The 18,251-nt window shown below is 36.0% G+C and overlaps 2 protein-coding genes across 2 annotated transcripts; both read left to right on the forward strand.

The window, feature by feature from the left end:
* The first annotated feature begins 1,329 nt into the window (after positions 1 to 1,329).
* LOC137198335 (major histocompatibility complex class I-related gene protein-like) lies at positions 1,330 to 7,898 on the forward strand. The gene is made up of 5 exons (XM_067612094.1): positions 1,330 to 1,412; positions 2,896 to 3,162; positions 4,449 to 4,727; positions 5,319 to 5,621; positions 5,792 to 7,898. Exons 1-5 carry the CDS (start codon positions 1,364 to 1,366, stop codon positions 5,968 to 5,970), a joined length of 1,077 nt encoding a protein of 358 aa, XP_067468195.1. The 5' UTR covers positions 1,330 to 1,363; the 3' UTR covers positions 5,971 to 7,898.
* A 2,840-nt stretch (positions 7,899 to 10,738) lies between these two features.
* LOC137198606 (major histocompatibility complex class I-related gene protein-like) lies at positions 10,739 to 16,497 on the forward strand. The gene is made up of 6 exons (XM_067612455.1): positions 10,739 to 10,796; positions 11,191 to 11,301; positions 14,623 to 14,889; positions 15,762 to 16,040; positions 16,144 to 16,446; positions 16,493 to 16,497. Exons 1-6 carry the CDS (start codon positions 10,739 to 10,741, stop codon positions 16,495 to 16,497), a joined length of 1,023 nt encoding a protein of 340 aa, XP_067468556.1.
* The last annotated feature ends 1,754 nt before the right edge of the window (positions 16,498 to 18,251 follow it).

The following is an 18,251-nucleotide window of genomic DNA, read 5'->3' on the forward strand; positions in this document are numbered from 1 at the left end:
CCTTACAAAAAATTATGTAGTTGAGGGCTCCCTTCTAGATGGCTTCATATAAATTCATTTAAATGAGGCACAAAGAGGCACATCTCATAAAAAAGCAGATTATAGGAAAATTCAAAAATTAAATACAAAGTTGTGTATCAAAGCTTTGTTTTTTCTTTTTTCCTCTCCCATTAATCATCCCACGACCCTTCAGATTTGTCTTGTGACCCTTTGGAGGGGTGTGACCCCTTGGTTGGGAACCATCAGGCTAGAGGGTAAAGCCCTGAAAGTACTACGATAATGGTAAGCACCATTATGTAATATTATTCCATATCAACATTCAACATTTTAAACTTTATTAAAACTGACTAGATCCCTGCTTGTGTTGTATCAGCTCCCAGATGTACATTGCTTTGGATAAAAATACTAAATGAAATTGTAAATTGTAAATTGTAAAACTTGAGGACAGAAGACATCTGGACACACTGTCTTACCTCTAATATTTATTAATCTGTAATGTGAACTTATATAAACACTTATATTTCTGTTAATTGTGGCATGTCAGCAATCCAGAGAGATTTGTAGGTGAACTATCACACAGAAATCTGCCATATGAGGATGAAGGAAAGTGTAAATGGGTTGCTTGTTACCATTAATAACATTTATGCAGTAGGATGAGGCCCTTCAACAGAAATGATTACCCTGGTTGAATATCTAAATGGATCTAGAGTGGTTGTTTGTGCATCTATGTCACATCATGATCAATTGACCATGTATCTACTGTATGCATGTGTTATAACCTGGCTCAAGTGGTCATAACAAAAACCATGTCAACATAAATAACTAAAGCGGCATAACTAAACCAATCCAGAACAGGTGCCTGAAGGGAGAAGTGAAAAGCTGCAAACAGCAGCAGCAACAAACAGTCAGAGGAGAGACAAGCTGCTATCTGTGGCCAGGCTTTATACCGGCACCAGGTGTCTCCATTTGTCTCCACCTGTGTAGCGCAGAGCAGACAGACAGATGAATATACACTCTTGTCTTACCTTGCTTTGCATACTGGTCTTTTAAATCGCATTTTTTGAGCCGAGTTGTTACAGTTTTTTATTTTGACACTTTAACTTTAAATAAATTTAGGATCAATTTCATTCTCGACTTTAACCAGTTGCTCATTTTACTACATGCTATCAAACTGGTAAACACACACACACAAATCCTACATTTTCCTGTTGAATCTGATCAGCCAATCAAATATTGAATTTACTCCGCCTGGTTACACATGATGCACAGCTATTTCTAATTTCTATTGGTCATTCCATATGCCTGTACGTATTAGTGACAGTCTTTCCACTTCACTGTTTTTTAATGTCGCTATCAAAGCAAGATGAAGGGGATCATGTTGTTGCCTCTCTTTTGCCATGTTGTATTTCCAGGTAATGGAATCATCTTATTTAAGCAGTTGTGTAACTTTTGTTTCAGCATTCATGTTTGGTAACACATTATAATACAGCCTGCGTTTAACTTTGTATAACTTTCCGTCATTTAATTCGGATCTTCTGGTGTAACTTCCTCGTATGAATCCGTGCATATAAAATACTTATCGGTTGTTACTGGTAGTTAAATATAGACAAGATGTCATAACAAGACAGTGAGGAACAAGGGAGTAACGATTGGGGATTTGGACTTTAATTTCCCATAACTTACGTTGCAATTTCCTCGTATGAATCACTATATACATATATGGATAAAGTTCATAAAAATCAAATGCTTTTGCCCTTTGCTGTGACAAATATTTTTTATGCATGTGAGTTTGGCAACCAAGCTTCACCCACACCCCAGGGATTTGTTATGTTTATGTCTTCGACTTCATTACATGAATTTGAGAAAAGCAAGTTTAGAAATGGGTCTATACTTTTGAAAATTAGCTCCAAGTACGCATGTTGGTCCAGCACTGTAGTATCTTATAACGGGCAAACTTACCTCTCTCAAGTGCACAGCTATGGAAGACTTGTCATGGATGAAAAACAGTAATATAATATTATATATGTGTATATCTTTAATTACACAATAATATGGTATGCATGGAGTTTTAAGGGAGTTATATATATGTGTGTGTGTATATATATATATGTATATATATGTGTGTGTGTGTGTGTGTGTATATATATATATATATATATATATATATATATATATATATATATATTAGGGGTACAAATACATTATTCAGCAAAGCACAAATAATGTTGTTTTTTTTTTTTTTACAAATATTTGTTTCATACAAATATTTGTTAGTTAGAGGTCTGTCTGCAATGAGGTGATGAGTAAAGTTTTAGCTCAGTAGTCAGCACAGTCGTCTATGATCTGGGAGACTCCAGTTCAAGACCCAGTGTGGGGACTTCCTTCATAAGGTAGTTTATTTATGAACACTTACTGTAACACTTTAATTTTCTAAAATTAAAAGCGTAATAAAAACAAAAACAAGATTTTTTCCACTTTCATTCAAATACAAATAGAAATACAAATAATTTTGCTGCCTCAACAAATACAGATGCAAATACTGGGCTTTCTGCACATCCCTAACATATATATATATATATATATATATATATATATATATATATATATATATATATATATATGTGTGTGTGTGTGTGTGTGTGTGTGTGTGTGTTATAATATATAATAATATAATATTCATAGAGCATTCACCTCAATTTTAAAATAGCCTACATCTAAATCTAAACATTTTGACACAGGATAAGCTAATGCTGATATATTGTAAGATGCACTGACTTCTCTACTTATAGTGACTGAACTGAAATAAAATAAAATAAGGGAATTTACAGCCAGTCATACAATGAAACCATATAGAAAGTAAATGGAGTTTAAAAACTTGAACTCTTTGTCCTACAGTGAAACACTCCTTGAAGTTTTACCTCACTGCATCATCTGGAGTCTCAAACTTTCCAGACTTTGAGGCTGTTGCAGTGTTTAATGAAGTTGAGGTGGCTTACTATGACAGCAACATCAAGACAACAGAACTTAAACAGGACTGGATGAGTAAATTAATCGGGGAAGATCCTCAACGCTGGGAAAGAAACAGACTCAACTGTATGGATTACCACCAAGTCTTCAAAGAAGAAACTGACACTTTCAAGCATCGCCTCAACCGAACTGGAGGTAGACCACAGCTAAAATGTTTTACCTGTTTTACTGTCAAACCAATCAGATGTTGTCAACCAAACAGATGTAGATATGTAGGTTTACTCTTCATCTACACACCTGACTGAAGAACACAGCAGGACTCAACACACATATTAATGAGACAGACTGGATGCTGCCAAACTGCAACAACAGAGGCAAAGAGAGTAACATCAGTGAAGGGTCAAAGCTCTTAATGTGTTTGTGAGTAATTTAGATGCAACTTTGCCCCTCAGACATGAGGGGTAAAGTTGCAATACTATACTTTGAATAATAATTTGTCTGCTATGGCTTTTCCACAAAAAAGTTGAATCAATTAGTTAAAGTGCCTATAATCAATATTTTTTTTAAAATAACATTGTATCAAATGTCTGTGTTTAATGGCAGAGCCGTGGCTGGTAGTGATGAACCTACAGAGAATTATCAGCGACCCTGAAACTCCCCTTGGCTTTATGGAACTTTATAGAGAGTTTCAGCTCATTGTTTAGCTGTCTGGCTAAAACTTTATTGTTTTGGTTCACTCTCAGCACTCTCATAGCATTGTTTTTGGTTTTCAGAGACAAAGCTCTAAAAAGCCACTGTACACCACCTGCTCAGTACCAAACAACAGACAGACACAGTTAGCTGTAGACTAGCTGGTAAACATAGTGGAGCATTTAGCAGCTAAAAAGCCAGATATTTCCCTGGTAGTTGGTAGAGAGCAAAAACAGAGCTAAAAGAGAGTGAATATTGGACTTACATTCACCAGGTGGACAGAAACACGACTCCAAATTAATGATAACGTAGCTCTGTAACTGCTGGATGTGGAAATAAGCAACAAACGCTAACAAATTCGACATATCAATTTTAAAGATGATGATATGTCAATAGTGTGTTCACTACTTAAAACAAGTGGCCAAAAAATCAGTTAATTCAGGTTCATGAATATGCAAATATTTGTCATTGATTACCTGCTGGACGTAAGACATATCCACTTGTGTAAGTTGCATATTGAACCATGTTTAGCTCCAAAGTAGTTGTGATGTCAGAAATCATGCTCGTAAGTACACAGCTTAAACTCAGATTTAATTATTCTGCACAGTGAAGCTCAAACATCCAACTGAAGGAACAAAAAGGACAACACATTTTTGACTGGAGGGGATATTGACATATAATAACTTGTAACAGACATGCAAATGTGTTTAATTGTTGTAAATCAATATTTGTTTCAACAACTAATAGTTGACTTGCTGGGCTTTCACTATGATTTACTGTCTCTCTCTCAGGTGTCCATGTTGTCCAGCAGATGGCTGGATGTGAATGGGATGATGAGACTGGAGAGATTAATGGTTATCAACAGTACGGTTATAATGGAGAACACTTCATATCTTTGGACCTGAAGACTCTGACATGGATTGCTCCAAAACCACAAGCAGTCACCACTAAACACGAGTGGGACAAAGATGAATCTAGAAATGAGTTCTGGAAAAGCTTCGTCACAGAGCGTTGCCCTGAGAAACTCAAGAAGTATCTGAACTTTTGGAAAAGCTCTCAGCAGAGAACAGGTAGATTCATATTCACTGTTGTTTCATGGACAATTTTCATGTCTCTTCTGTTTTTGTTGTGCAGTGAATATGAAGCAACATGGAATGTTTTATTCTCTCTTTATCTCACTTCTCTATACAATGTACACACATGCACACGCTCAGTGGCACATTACAAGGAACTGTTCTCCTTAGACTGAAAACATGATTGCTGTTATCAGTCATTGGAGCTGTTTCTAAACAAACTATAGTACCCAAACACTTCGTAAGGAAGGAACATGTCACCCAGTGCAGCGATGAGACTCACTGATGTGTTTTAATAGTTTTTGGACAACAACAGAGGTCCACAGCACAGAGGAATAAGATATGTCAGGCTTTGGATACAGACAATACTTGTTAGTAGGATCAGTTAATTTTTGGTTTGGCTCTGCACATGAGATTTGTTGACAATAACAAAAATATACAAAATTGCCAGCCTTATCCTTTAGACATCGGGACAATGATTATTTGTAATAACTTTTAATAATTATTATAATAACAATTATAATAATTTTTTGAAAGACTAAGTATTGTATTTCACTAAATATATGGTTCGACTCTCTCTCTCTCCAGACCTTCCCTCAGTGTCTCTCCTCCAGAAGACTCCCTCCTCTCCAGTCAGCTGCCACGCTACAGGTTTCTACCCTCACAGAGCCGAGATGTTCTGGAGGAAAGATGGAGAGGAGCTTCATGAGGACGTGGAACACGGAGAGATCCTCCCCAACCATGATGGATCATTTCAGATGAGTGTTGACCTGAACCTTTCATCAGTCACACCTGAAGACTGGAGGAGGTACGAATGTGTGTTTCGGCTCTCTGGTGTCAACGATGACATCATCACAAAACTGGACAAAGCAGTGATCAGGACCAACTGGGGTAAGACTGGAATCAGATGTTACTCAGAGACATGCACAGACATTTTCATGGACAGGAACTGATCTGCTCATCAGTCTTAATAAACGTAATAAACAGGTGGATGGATGTGCTTATGTTCTGACTTGCTTCACTGGTACAAGTCGTGACTTTTTGTCGTTTTTTTTATTCAGTAGAGAAGCCGCTTGACCTGACCATCCCCATCATCACTGCAGTGGCTGTTTTCATCATTGCTGCTTTTGGAGTCACAGTTTACATAAAGAAGAAAAGTGAGAGACTTAAACTGAAATATTTTACAGTATCATTTAATGTTTTAGGTGCTTTGACTTTAGACTTTGAGTTGATGTTTTGATGCAGATTACAAAAGATTCAGTTAATACACCGAAATGTGAAGCAGCCAAGAGTAAATACTGTTAGGCTCCAAACCACAGTCATGTAACCAAAATATGAGAGAAAAAAGGTAAAAGGGATTATTTATTATCAGAGGGGATTAGATTCAATTGGGGGAAAACAGTAACAAATAATATTGATTATTTGTCTTTTCTTTCTTTTTCAGCCAACTACCCTCCATGTCATGAGTAGAACATTTATTCTATTTTATCTGATCTAACAAAAGTTGATTGAAAAAAGCTTGATTTTATCCTCAGGACACTGCCAGGAGCAACTTAGAAACACAACAGTTAGCTGATCTGAATCTAGTACGTTTTCTTATATTTGGCAGAAACACTAGAAGCAATGACTTGATTGAAATGTCCAGTTTACCTCAGACAGATGGATAAAATGACAACTATCAAAGCGCATTTACAATTTGAAGAGTTTTTTCTTTGAAATGCTGGTGTTAAGCTTGGCAGCCTGGTCCTACTGCTAAATAATAATTAATAATTTATTTTGGCAGTGTCCAAACATAGTTTATAGTTCCAGGCATCAGAATTACTGCCCGTACACATCTTAACAGAGTATACGTACCTACAATACATAAAAGATAGTAGCAGTTCAGTATAGGATAAGTGGACTAACAGTGTGTTTCTGACCTCACAGCTCCTGACAACAGCTCTGAAGTCTCCATGAAACTGAAACCTGAAGCCTGAATGAAATAAACACACCATCCTGCATACAGTGATTTGCTACACAGACGACAAAACAGTAAATGCTTTGTGACTATTTACACCTCTAGTTAAACAAGAACCTTCTGTTTTTGTTTCTTAATTCTCTTGTAAAATTACTGTCATATTATAGCTGAATAGAAAACTCTGTGGCTGAAGATGAGTGAAGTTACTGAGAGAAGAAAAATGCTGAATGAGGCATAAATGCTTTCAGAAACTTTTCCATCAGAAGGACAAATAACCTGTTTACTCAAATGAAATATTTGAAACATATTTTATAAAATGATGTAGGTACAAAAACAAAATATATTATTTTTTTAAAAGCATTGTAGATTAATGAAGTCTTCTGTTTACAAAATTTAACTAAATCATGAATATTTTAATCTTTTTGTATTTTAAGTGTACATACTAATAGTTTGTCTTTTATTAATCAGGATTTTATGATAAATTCCTCCCCGAACCCATTAAAAAGAAGGTGGATATAATTTAATTTGTGATGCTCACAGTGTTGGCATTTTTGAAAAACTCAGTAGTTAATATTTAATATTGTTTAAACATGATTATAAAATGTAAGAAATGTATTTTGTATAAGTTGGGTATGTGGATAATTTTGTGTGTATGTGATTCAGAACTCAGAACACCCATATAATGTATTTGTAAATACATTTATCTTACATAAATATGGGTAATAACTGCATGAATTTAAAGATGAGGTCATTCTTTTCCATTGGGTTTCTATACACAAGTAGATGTTGAATAGAAATACTCGAAATCACTTCCTGTGTTGACTGTCACATTCATTCGTCATCATTACATTCCTCTTTTTTTTCCTCATTATTTCAAACATATGTTTGTCAACTGTTGTTAGAGTAAGATGAATATTCTCACAGAATACATGAACGTGGCTTCAACTTAAAGATGTTGAACTATAAAGAAAAGGAAAAAAGTCTGTTGTGCAGATGAAATAATAATAATTACTCATGGTCAATAGTCTACAGCAGTCCCAGTCTTTTTGGCTTGTGACTCTTTCAAAATTTCAAAAAGAAATGTATTAGTTGTCAGCACAGTGATTTCCCTTCTAGATGGTTTCATTCAAATTCATTTAAATGAGGCACAAAGAGGTACAACAACTCATAAAAAAACAAACATTATAGAAAGGATCAAAAAATCAATACAAAATTGTGCATCAGAACTTTGTTTTTTCGTCTTTCCTCTTCCATTAATTATCTCCCAACCCCTCAGATTTATCTTGTGACCCTTTGGAGACACCTGACCCCTAGGTTGAGAACCACTGGGCTAGAGGGTAGAGCCCTGAAAGTACATTATTAATGGTAAGCACTATTATGTAACATTATTCCACATTATCTAACATTAATTGAATGTAGAAGATTTTAAACTTCATTCATTAAAACTCTGGAGGAAGGATGACATCTGGACACACTTCTCATTTTAATTACTCTGTAATGTAAACTTATGCTATTTCTGTTCATTTTGGCATGTCAGCAATCCAGAGAGATCTGTACGTGACCTATCACACAGAAATCTAATTTATGAGGAAGAAAGTGAGAATAAATAAAAAATAGAAACACGTTTAGCAGGTTGCTTGTTGCCAAGGAAAGATGGGTGACTGAGATGACACAAATACAATGAACAAAATCTTTTGTTTGTTTTTGTGGGGTTACATCATAGCAAATGTAACAACATAAATACACAAAACAATACTAATGCAGTAGGGTGAGGCCTTTCAACAGAAACTAGTCTGGTTGCTTGTGCATCTGTATCACATCATGATCACTGTAACTCAACCATGTCTACTGTATTGCGTGTATTAGCTGTGTAGCTTTCACAGCATAAAAGGAGAAACTCACTGAGGTAGAAAAACCCAGACCTGATCATCTCCAGCCCCACAGATTATGACGATAATATAAAATATAACAATTACTTGACAATCTGCAGGTGGACACATTATTAGCTCTTCAGGGGAGGAATTGCATCATGTCTGAAGTGTCAGATTCGGTGTGTTTTGAACTTTAGCAGCAGACAAGCACAGACAAAGAACTTTAGCAGGCAGGAACAGGTATAACTTTTAGTTTGAATTCTTAAGCCCTTTTTCACATATAAGGAGTCATTCACAGGTTGTTTTTTTATCAGTAAAGCACTTTGACATCTACTCACAAGTTTTACAACTAAAATTGAACTAGACCTAATATTAAGGAGAAATTGACACTTACACATGCATATCTTTATTCCTAATATGTGCACAGGTCCACTACAAAGCAATGTGATTTGATTGGCAGGATTTCAGATGTGCATGTTGCTGGTTTTTCTGTCCAATCAGAAACACTTTTGGCCAGGGACACAATGTCACCGTCTGACCGATGTTTCTTTGACAGGTCCTCCATCTTGTGGTCCTGGTCTTGAGGAGGGATGCTTCAAATTATGTAATAAGTGGGACTCTTCAAGACCAGATAGAGACTGTCTGACAATTAAATTTCAGAAAATAGTGAAAAATGTCAATCATTATTCTTTGATGCCCAAGTTAACATATTCAGATTACTTGTTTTGTCTGATCAACAGTCAAAAACCCAAAGATGTTGAGTCCAATTATTTATCTGTCAATCGACTTATCAATTAATCATCTGATAATTTCAGCTTTAGAGCGCTACTATGTATAGGGGGGGTCAATAAGGGCCCAACAACAGGAGGAGGGATGACATCTGGACAGAGAGTTTAGCAGGTTGTTTGTTACTGTTGGAAGGTGAGAGACTGAAATGAAGACAAAAATAAAACAAAAACTTTGGGTTTTCTTGTAGGGTTACAACATGTAGGATGAGGCCCTTTAACAGAAATCACTGGTTGTTTGTGCATCTGTGTGAAAAATAATAAAAATTCTCAATCTGCAGCTGGACCATATTAGCTCCTCAGGTGAGGAATTGCATCATGTCTGAAGTGTCAGATTCGGTGTGTTTTGGACTTTAGCAGCAGACAAGCACAGACAAAGAGCTTTACTGAAAGCAGGCAGCAAAAGGTAACAGAGACTCAAATTAAAAAGTTTGCATAGACGGAGAAAACATTTTAATTCCCTTTTAATTTGAATTCTAACAAAGTTTTTGTATAAAATTCCTTCTCAATAAAGCACTTTGAAACTGCCTCATAGTATGAATTGTGCCATATACACTCTTGCCTTACCTTGCTTTGCCTACTGGTCTTTTAAGTATTTTCTTTGAGCATGTTTACTGATTTTAGATCAATTTTATTTCTGACTTTAAGCAGCTGCTCATTTTACTACATGCTATTAAACTTCTGATGAGAAAAAAACACTCACTCTCTCTCACACACACACACACACACACAAACACAGACACACACACGTTTCCTGCATTTTCCTGTTGAATCTGATCAGCCAGTCAGAAAAATGTAGTTTTTTACTTGTTACCTTATGCACATGACCTACTTAAATTACTTAAGTGGATGCCATAAAATGCATTTCAGTGGTCCAGACAAAGGCCTCTGTTTTGGTGTTAGGACACCGTTAGGAGCGTATCTGCACCAGCAAACTGACATTTACTTGAAGTTATATCCTCACCTGCACCAGTCTGGTATCTGGGTGAGTTGCCATGTGCCTCACAGGAGGAAGGGTGCAGTTGAAGATGTGCTGTTGCCAATCCAGCAGCACACTGCAATCTAGGTGCCAAGAATGACTGAGTTTTGCACAGTCCACTGTCCACCTGCTCAGGAAAAGGTCGACAGCACAGCGAACCTATGTTCTTTAATGTTACTGTAATTTTCTTTGGTGAGGGCTCACCCAAATACATCTCACTAAAATTACACAAACACCTTTATTCCTGCTTTGTATTTAAAACACAAATCTAAACAATTTAAATTTTAAAAAGAATTTCAGAAAAAAAGAATTACAACATGCAAAAACACATTTGTAATTTTATTTGTATTTTATTTATTGCACTGGTATGGACAAAGACAATTTATGTATGTGAAAAAAGTTTATTAAGCAAAAAGATGACGAGGGTGAAAAAGGTGAAGAACAAACACAGGATGGACACGCAGAGGTCAGAAGGTTTAATAAAATTCTTCCACAGCACTAAGGTGGTGTGCAACTAAAGATGGTAATTGTACATTATATGCAAAATAAAACATGGTGACCGTCGGATCAACATTTCCAGTGAATTTCGCTTAAAAAGAGACATCATCTGCTATTGACAGTATAACAGAGCTGCTGTACTCATATTAACAACTCTGCACATCCTGGACAATAATAAGTTTCCTCATCAGAAAACTGTCAAAGGAAAAAAGCGAGAAAGTCCTGTGTTTTAATGGTATGAAAGCAACAAATGTGATTGTCAATAATGATGTATGATTATTATACATCAGTTTAGGTAATAACAGGTGAAAATACCAAAAATGCATTGGCATGCACTTGATGCACTGTGAATGTTTTGTTCTGGTTCAAGTTTCTCCCTCAAAGTTCCCTGCTGGTCTTGATATTAGACGTGTTATAGGACTGCTGCTGCTCCTGGCAGTCTGCATCACTGGAGTCTTCATCTGGAGAAGGAGAGATAATGGTGAGAGACAACCATACTTTTACTCATCATCAAGTCATTTTAACAACAAATAACAGTGTAACCTGGCTGATGTTCAGTAACATGACCTCCAGCTAAAGAGTTACTCTCTTACCTTTCAAAATAAAAGAGGAAATCAGTGAAACTAATACAGTGTTTCTATAAAACATTTATTAGTGTTTTCTTTGTTTGCTTTCATAAATTCTGACATTTTACATTTTGAAGTATTGTAATCTCTCATCTGTATTTCAGGATTCAGTCCTGCAAGCTGTGAGTATTATGTCATTTTATTTCTCTGTCTCTCTGTACAAATAAATGCAGTTAAAAGTTTGAATTGAATTACTGACACCTTGTTTTTCTTTTATAGCTTCAGACCCATCATCCTTTGAAATTTCTGAGGTCAAAGATGCAGCTCTTAACTGATCACAGTGAGTATTTCATCATGTCATCAACACTGTGCAGATACTGTATGAAGAATCTCTCTGTTACACACACACATACCGCAAATTTTCATTTGTTAATGAAGGAGTACACTGAACCTTGTGACTCAGAGTGTGTATTTCCCTATTTTACCACTAGAGAGCAACATAACTCTGAAATGTCTCAGCTGTGAGGTCACCACAGAGAAACAGCTGCTAGAGCATTTCCACCATCACTACTTCCTCCCCCACTGTCGGGTTATAAAACACTTTAAACTGCCTCATTGAATAAATTGTCTTATATGACTTTAAACAGCTGCTCACGTCACTACATGCTATTAAAGTTCTTGTAAATAACAAAACAAAAAACACATTTCCTGCATTTTCCTGTTGAATCTGATCAGCCAGTCAGATATTGAATTTACTCCTCCTGGTAACACGTGATGCACAGCTATTTATAATTTCTATTGGTCATTTCATTTGACTGTACACACTGTTAACAGTCTTTCTTCCATCACAGTGTTTTTTAATGTCTGTATTGAAGCAGGATGAAGGATTTCATGTTGTTGCTTCTCTTTTGCCATGTTGCATCTCCAGGTAACTGAATAATCTTTTTAAACAGTTGTTTAACTTCTATTTCAGCATTTATGCACATCATATTCATAAACTGCACATTTACTGCAGAGATCAACATACCTCAGATTTAAACATGTCTATTCACTGCTAGTTCATTTTTAACACTGTTTTTATTCTGCTTTTAACAAGTGAAACTTGTGAGAGGTCTTCCCATTCTCTTGAATGAGAAAGTGTGTCCAAACTTCTGACTAGTGCTGTATTCTCTTCTTTTACTTCTCTCTCATATCTGTTACATAAACTATTGAGATGTCCAATGAAATGCAGCTATTAATGAGATTAATTCAGGTCTGAAACGTGTTAGATTAATCTATGAATCTAACCAATAATGCCGTTCAGGTGTCACTGAAGCTGAATATATTTGGGGTTTTGCAAAAATAACAGTTTCTGTACAGTACTGATGTTCTGTATGTTGTTAACATCTGGCTGTGTGTCGGATTATTTCCTTTGACTTTATTGAACAGTGTCATTCATTGAAATTAATTTAAATATAAAAAATAAAACTGTAACAAATGTTTACTCATGCTGTAACCTCAGATTATAGATTCTGTACTGCAGTATAATATAATCTAGGCCTAATATGATATAATATGTTATAATAATATAATTATTCACAGAACAAGAATTAAGTTGAAATCTCAAAGCACATACCTCAAGTATTACTTTAATAAAGGAGTCTTTACATTTTGTATCTGGATTTGTTTTAAATACACAGTGAATGACACCAATGAATTTAATGTTTCATAAGAAGACCTTTGTGACTGTAACTGTGATTTCAAGGCAATATTCTCATTACATTTACACCTTCTAATGGCCAGTGCTGTACTGTAGATTACAAGAGTGTTGCAAGACAGGAATACAACATTAACTTATAACATAATAATGTGAAAACTATAAGCCAAGGCGTAAATCATGGGCTAGTTCACGTTTCAGTGTATTTTAAAACTACAGATATTCCAAATCTGTCTAAAAAATGTATTAACACTTTAATAACTGCATGTGTGGAGTCTATGTGACACAAGAGGAGATACTTGAGTATGACCTTCTGCTTCAGACGATGTTGGTCTTTCATTAAGTGTAATGATTCTCACTTAGACTATTAACTGCAGCTTAATGTACCAGCATCATGTAGTAAAGCACAATTTCACAATTTTTTATCATATTGCAGTATCTCTTTTAAATATAACTGTACATTTACTGCAGAGCTTAACATACCTCAGATTTTGACATGGCTGTTCACTGCTGATTAATTATTGATTCAAGTCAATAAAATATATTGATTGGTATGGAGGCACATTGCATTAAGAGCAGAAAAAACTGGAGAGATATTTTCTTCAAATAATTTGTTCTCATACTAATGTAGCATCTCCTATAGTAGGATTAAATGTACAACTAATAGCTATATTATGTTTAAGATATTTACCTCATCATTGAGAGGAAGTATCTGGTTAATATGAATTCATCAGAAAACTATTTTGCAATTATGAGGTCTTTATCTTGTAATCATCACTGACCTAGGCCTGATTTATTTGGCTTTTGTTCCTTCTTGGTTTGAGGTTTTTGATACTGATGTTATTGAAAATTATTCACCAAAGTCACATTTCTGAAATTATTTTATTAGTTTTGTACAATGTTTTTTTTTTTTTTAATGTAATTAATCAAATTAAATAACATAATAAAATAACAAAATTTCTACAGATTAAGATATTTTTCATTATTCAAGCAAAATAAGGCAAATTAGAGAAAACACTGATAAATAGTTGTAATTCATATGCTTTGCTCACCATATGTTGTTCCACTTTCAGGAATCTCATAGCAGTGTACAGATATTTATATCAAGATTTAACATTTTGATTAGATTTACACTTGAGTGTATATGTAGTCATTACTAACGTTATATAAAATGATGATCAGTAAGTTTAATAAAGCTGTCTTAGTCATTATGGCAAATGTGCCAACAAAAATTGCCTATTAACATATCCAGCATTCATTTATGTTTTGAGTTGTGTTTTTGGCTGCCTGGCCAATGGAAGGTCAATATTCACTCTCCTTTTAGCTTTTGTTTAGTCTCAATCATTCCAAGTATAATATCTGGCTCTTAGGTTGGTAGATGTTCTACTTTCATCACCAGCTCATCACTAACTTTGTGTGTCTGAGGTTTCATGCTGGACAAAATATTTAATGTAATTAAATGTTATTATCACAAGTATAGATAAATGCATGATTATAAAAAAATGAACTTAAAAACCCTTAAAACTTCTTTCTCTTACAGTGAAACACTCGCTGAAGTTTTTCACCACAACGTCCTCTGGAGTCAAAAACTTCCCAGATTATGTGGTTGTTGCGTTGGTTGATGAAGTTCCAACAGCTTACTATGACAGCATCATTAAGAAATTAGAAGGCAAACAGGACTGGTCACAAAAAATGTTTGAAGATGATCCACAACACTTGGAGTTGTGCACTCAGAGGTGTTTATCAAACCAATATGACTATAAAGCTCACATTGACATTTTGAAGCAGCAACTGAACCAAACTGAAGGTAAGTAAAAATACTGTCAAAATGTAAAGTTGTGTTTTTTGTCAAATAGCAAACACATATAGTTCCACTATAAACACACATGTTTACATGTCCAAACACAAACACAGTTTACTAAATGTGCACATATTCTTCACTCATATCTCTCCCTCTATTACCAGCCATGTAAGGTGAAGGACTCTTTCAAAATGGGTCGTCAATATTAATATTATATATAGTTTCCCTGGTAGCTATGTGCTGAATTCACTGAAAAACTGAGCAAAAGGGTTCTACATTTGAATCTTGGCTTTATTTTGTGTGTGTGTGCGTGTGTGCGTGTGTTAGTGCATGTGTGTGTGTGTGTGTGCGTGTGTGTGCATGTGTGTATGCGTGCATGTGTGTACATGTGTGTGTGTGTGCGTGCATGCCGGTGTGTATGTGTGTGTGTGTGCATGTGTGTTTGTGTGTGTATGTGTGTGTGTCTGTGTGTGTGTGCGTGTGTGTGTGTGTGCGTGTGTGTGTGTGCGCGTGTGTGTGTACGTGTGTGTGTGTGTGTGTGTGTGTGTGTCTGTGTGTGTGTGTGCGTGTGCGTGTGTGTGTATGTGTGTGTGTGTGTGTGTGTGTGTGTGTCTGTGTGTGTGTGTGTCTGTGTGTGTGTGGCCCTTCTTGTCATGTTTGGTTTGATCTGGATGCTTAAAAACTGCAGGTCAAGTATGTTTTGGTTGGTAAGTTTGACCCCTTGATGTCAGTTCATGTATTTCTGTGTGTTGGTCTTGCAATGAAGAGGTGACTCTTCCACATGTTCCTTGAAATTTTCTAAAACTGCAGCCTCACATAGGCTCCAGCCACCTGTAACCCTCTGTGGGATCTCATTCTGCACTCTGTCTCTCTCTCAGGTGTCCACATCTTCCAGATGATGAGCAGCTGTGAATGGGATGATGAGACTGGAGAGGTTAATGGTTTTGGTCAGTTTGGTTATGATGGAGAAGACTTCATAGCATTTGACCTGAAGACACTGACATGGATCGCTCCAAAACCACAAGCTGTCATCACCAAACACAAGTGGGACAGAGATAGAGCTCTCAATGAAGGGTGGAACTACTTCTTCACCCAGCAGTGCCCTGAGTTAGTGAAGAGAAATTTGGACTATGGGAAGACCTCTCTGCTGAGAACAGGTAGAATCACATGACCTGATGTAGTTTCATGGACACAACAATATTTAAATGCATCTTCTGTTTCTAACCTCCCTTCCACACCCCTCACCATTTATCTCTTCAGAGCTTCCCTCAGTGTCTCTCCTCCAGAAGACTCCCTCCTCTCCAGTCAGCTGCCACGCTACAGGTTTCCACCCTCACAGAGCCATGATGTTCTGGAGGAAAGATGGAGAGGAGCTTTATGAGGACGTGGAACACGGAGAAATCCTCCCCAACCATGATGGATCCTTCCAGATGAGTGTTGACCTGAACCTTTCATCAGTCACACCTGAAGACTGGAGAAGGTACGAATGTGTGTTTCATCTCTCTGGTGCAAAGAACGACATCATCACCGAACTGGACAAAGCAGTGATCAGAACCAACTGGGGTAAGACTGGAATACTGACTTTACTATGTTTTCTTATTAAACGTAGGTTGAGGCTGTTTTTTATTATACATGTAATTTGCCATGAACATTTAGAAGATGTTAAACCTGAGCTCTGATTTTACAATTTGAATGAGTTTGAAACAATCTTGACTTTCTGGAGCAGAAGGTTAGTTAAGTCCAGGGTTAACAAACAAAACTGCTGTTCTGCTCATTCAAATAAATATTGTTTCTTACTTGTTACATTATGCACATGACCTACTTAAAATTACTTTAGTGAATGCAACAAAAAACAGTTCAAATCTAGTGATGTGCCAGCAAATGATTAGGAGCACAGGTCTGTCACAAATCTAACCAAATTAAACATAAAACATAATGTCAGAAAACAGAAACACAACATGCAAAATGCTAGACCACATTTTTACTTTACTTGTATTTTATTTATTGCACTGTCATGGGATTACTCACAAGACAATCTACTGTTTGTATGTGAAAATAAGATTTATTAAAACAAGTAAGAACAAACTAGAATTGTTGCTGATCTGAGGAAACATGTGACCATGCAGGAGAGAGCAAGAACTTTCAGGGAGGACAGGGTGATCAACTCAAAGATGACAGGATGAAAAACATAAAGAACAAAGCTTTAGTATTACAATAACAAAAACACAAAAGGTGTAATACAACAAAGACAGGGAACAGGTACAACATAGACACAGGATGGACACACAGAGGTCTGAAGCACTAAGGTGGTTTTCACCTGCAGATGGTCATTGTATGAATTATTGTGATGCCAAATTAAACCATCACATCAACATGTCCAGTAACATTAATTTCACCTAGAAAGAGACATCATCTGCTTTTGGCAGTATAATTGAGCTGCTGTACTCATATTTACAACTCTGCACATCCTGGACAATAATAAGTTTCCTCAGCAGAAAACTCTCACAGGATTCCCAAACTGTCTGTGTGTCACGACGGGGAAAGTCCTGTGTTTTAAGGGATGAAAATAAGAAACGTGATCTTCAATAATGATGTATGATTATCACACATTATTAAAGGTGAAAATACCAGAAGTGCATTTGCATGCCCTTGATGCACTGTGAATGTTTTGTTCTGGTTCCAGTTTCTCCCTCAGAGTTCCCTGCTGGTCCTGTTATTGGAGGTGTTGTAGGACTGCTGCTGCTCCTGGCAGTCTGCATCACTGGAGTCTTCATCTGGAGAAGGAGAGATAATGGTGAGAGACAAACATACTTTTACTCATCATCAAGTCATTTTAACAACAAATAACAGTGTAACCTGGCTGATGTTCAGTAGCTTGAAAAGCAGAAATGAGTGAAATTAATACAGTGTTTCTATAAAACATTTATTAGTGTTTTCTTTGTTTGCTTTCATAAATTCTGACATTTTACATTTTGAAGTATTGTAATCTCTCATCTGTATTTCAGGATTCAGTCCTGCAAACTGTGAGTATTGTGTGATTTTATTTCTCTCTCTCTGTACAAATAAATGCATTTAATAGTTTGAATTGAATTACTGACATCTTGTTTTTCTTTTATAGCTTCAGACCCATCATCCTTTGAAATTTCTGAGGTCAGAGATGCAGCTCTTAACTGATCACAGTGAGTATTTCATCATGTCATCAACACTGTGCAGATACTGTATGAAGAATCTCTCTGTTGCTCCACCTGAAACTAGCTACAGTATACTGATATAATACTCTCATAAATATACTGAAAGTCTGTGTTTGTTAAAAAACTGTTTGGCTGATTTGGCAGAATTTCTAAGTCAAGAGATCCAGTATAGTTACA

Source organism: Thunnus thynnus, chromosome 15, assembly GCF_963924715.1.
Source record: "Thunnus thynnus chromosome 15, fThuThy2.1, whole genome shotgun sequence".
Lineage (NCBI taxonomy): Eukaryota > Metazoa > Chordata > Actinopteri > Scombriformes > Scombridae > Thunnus > Thunnus thynnus.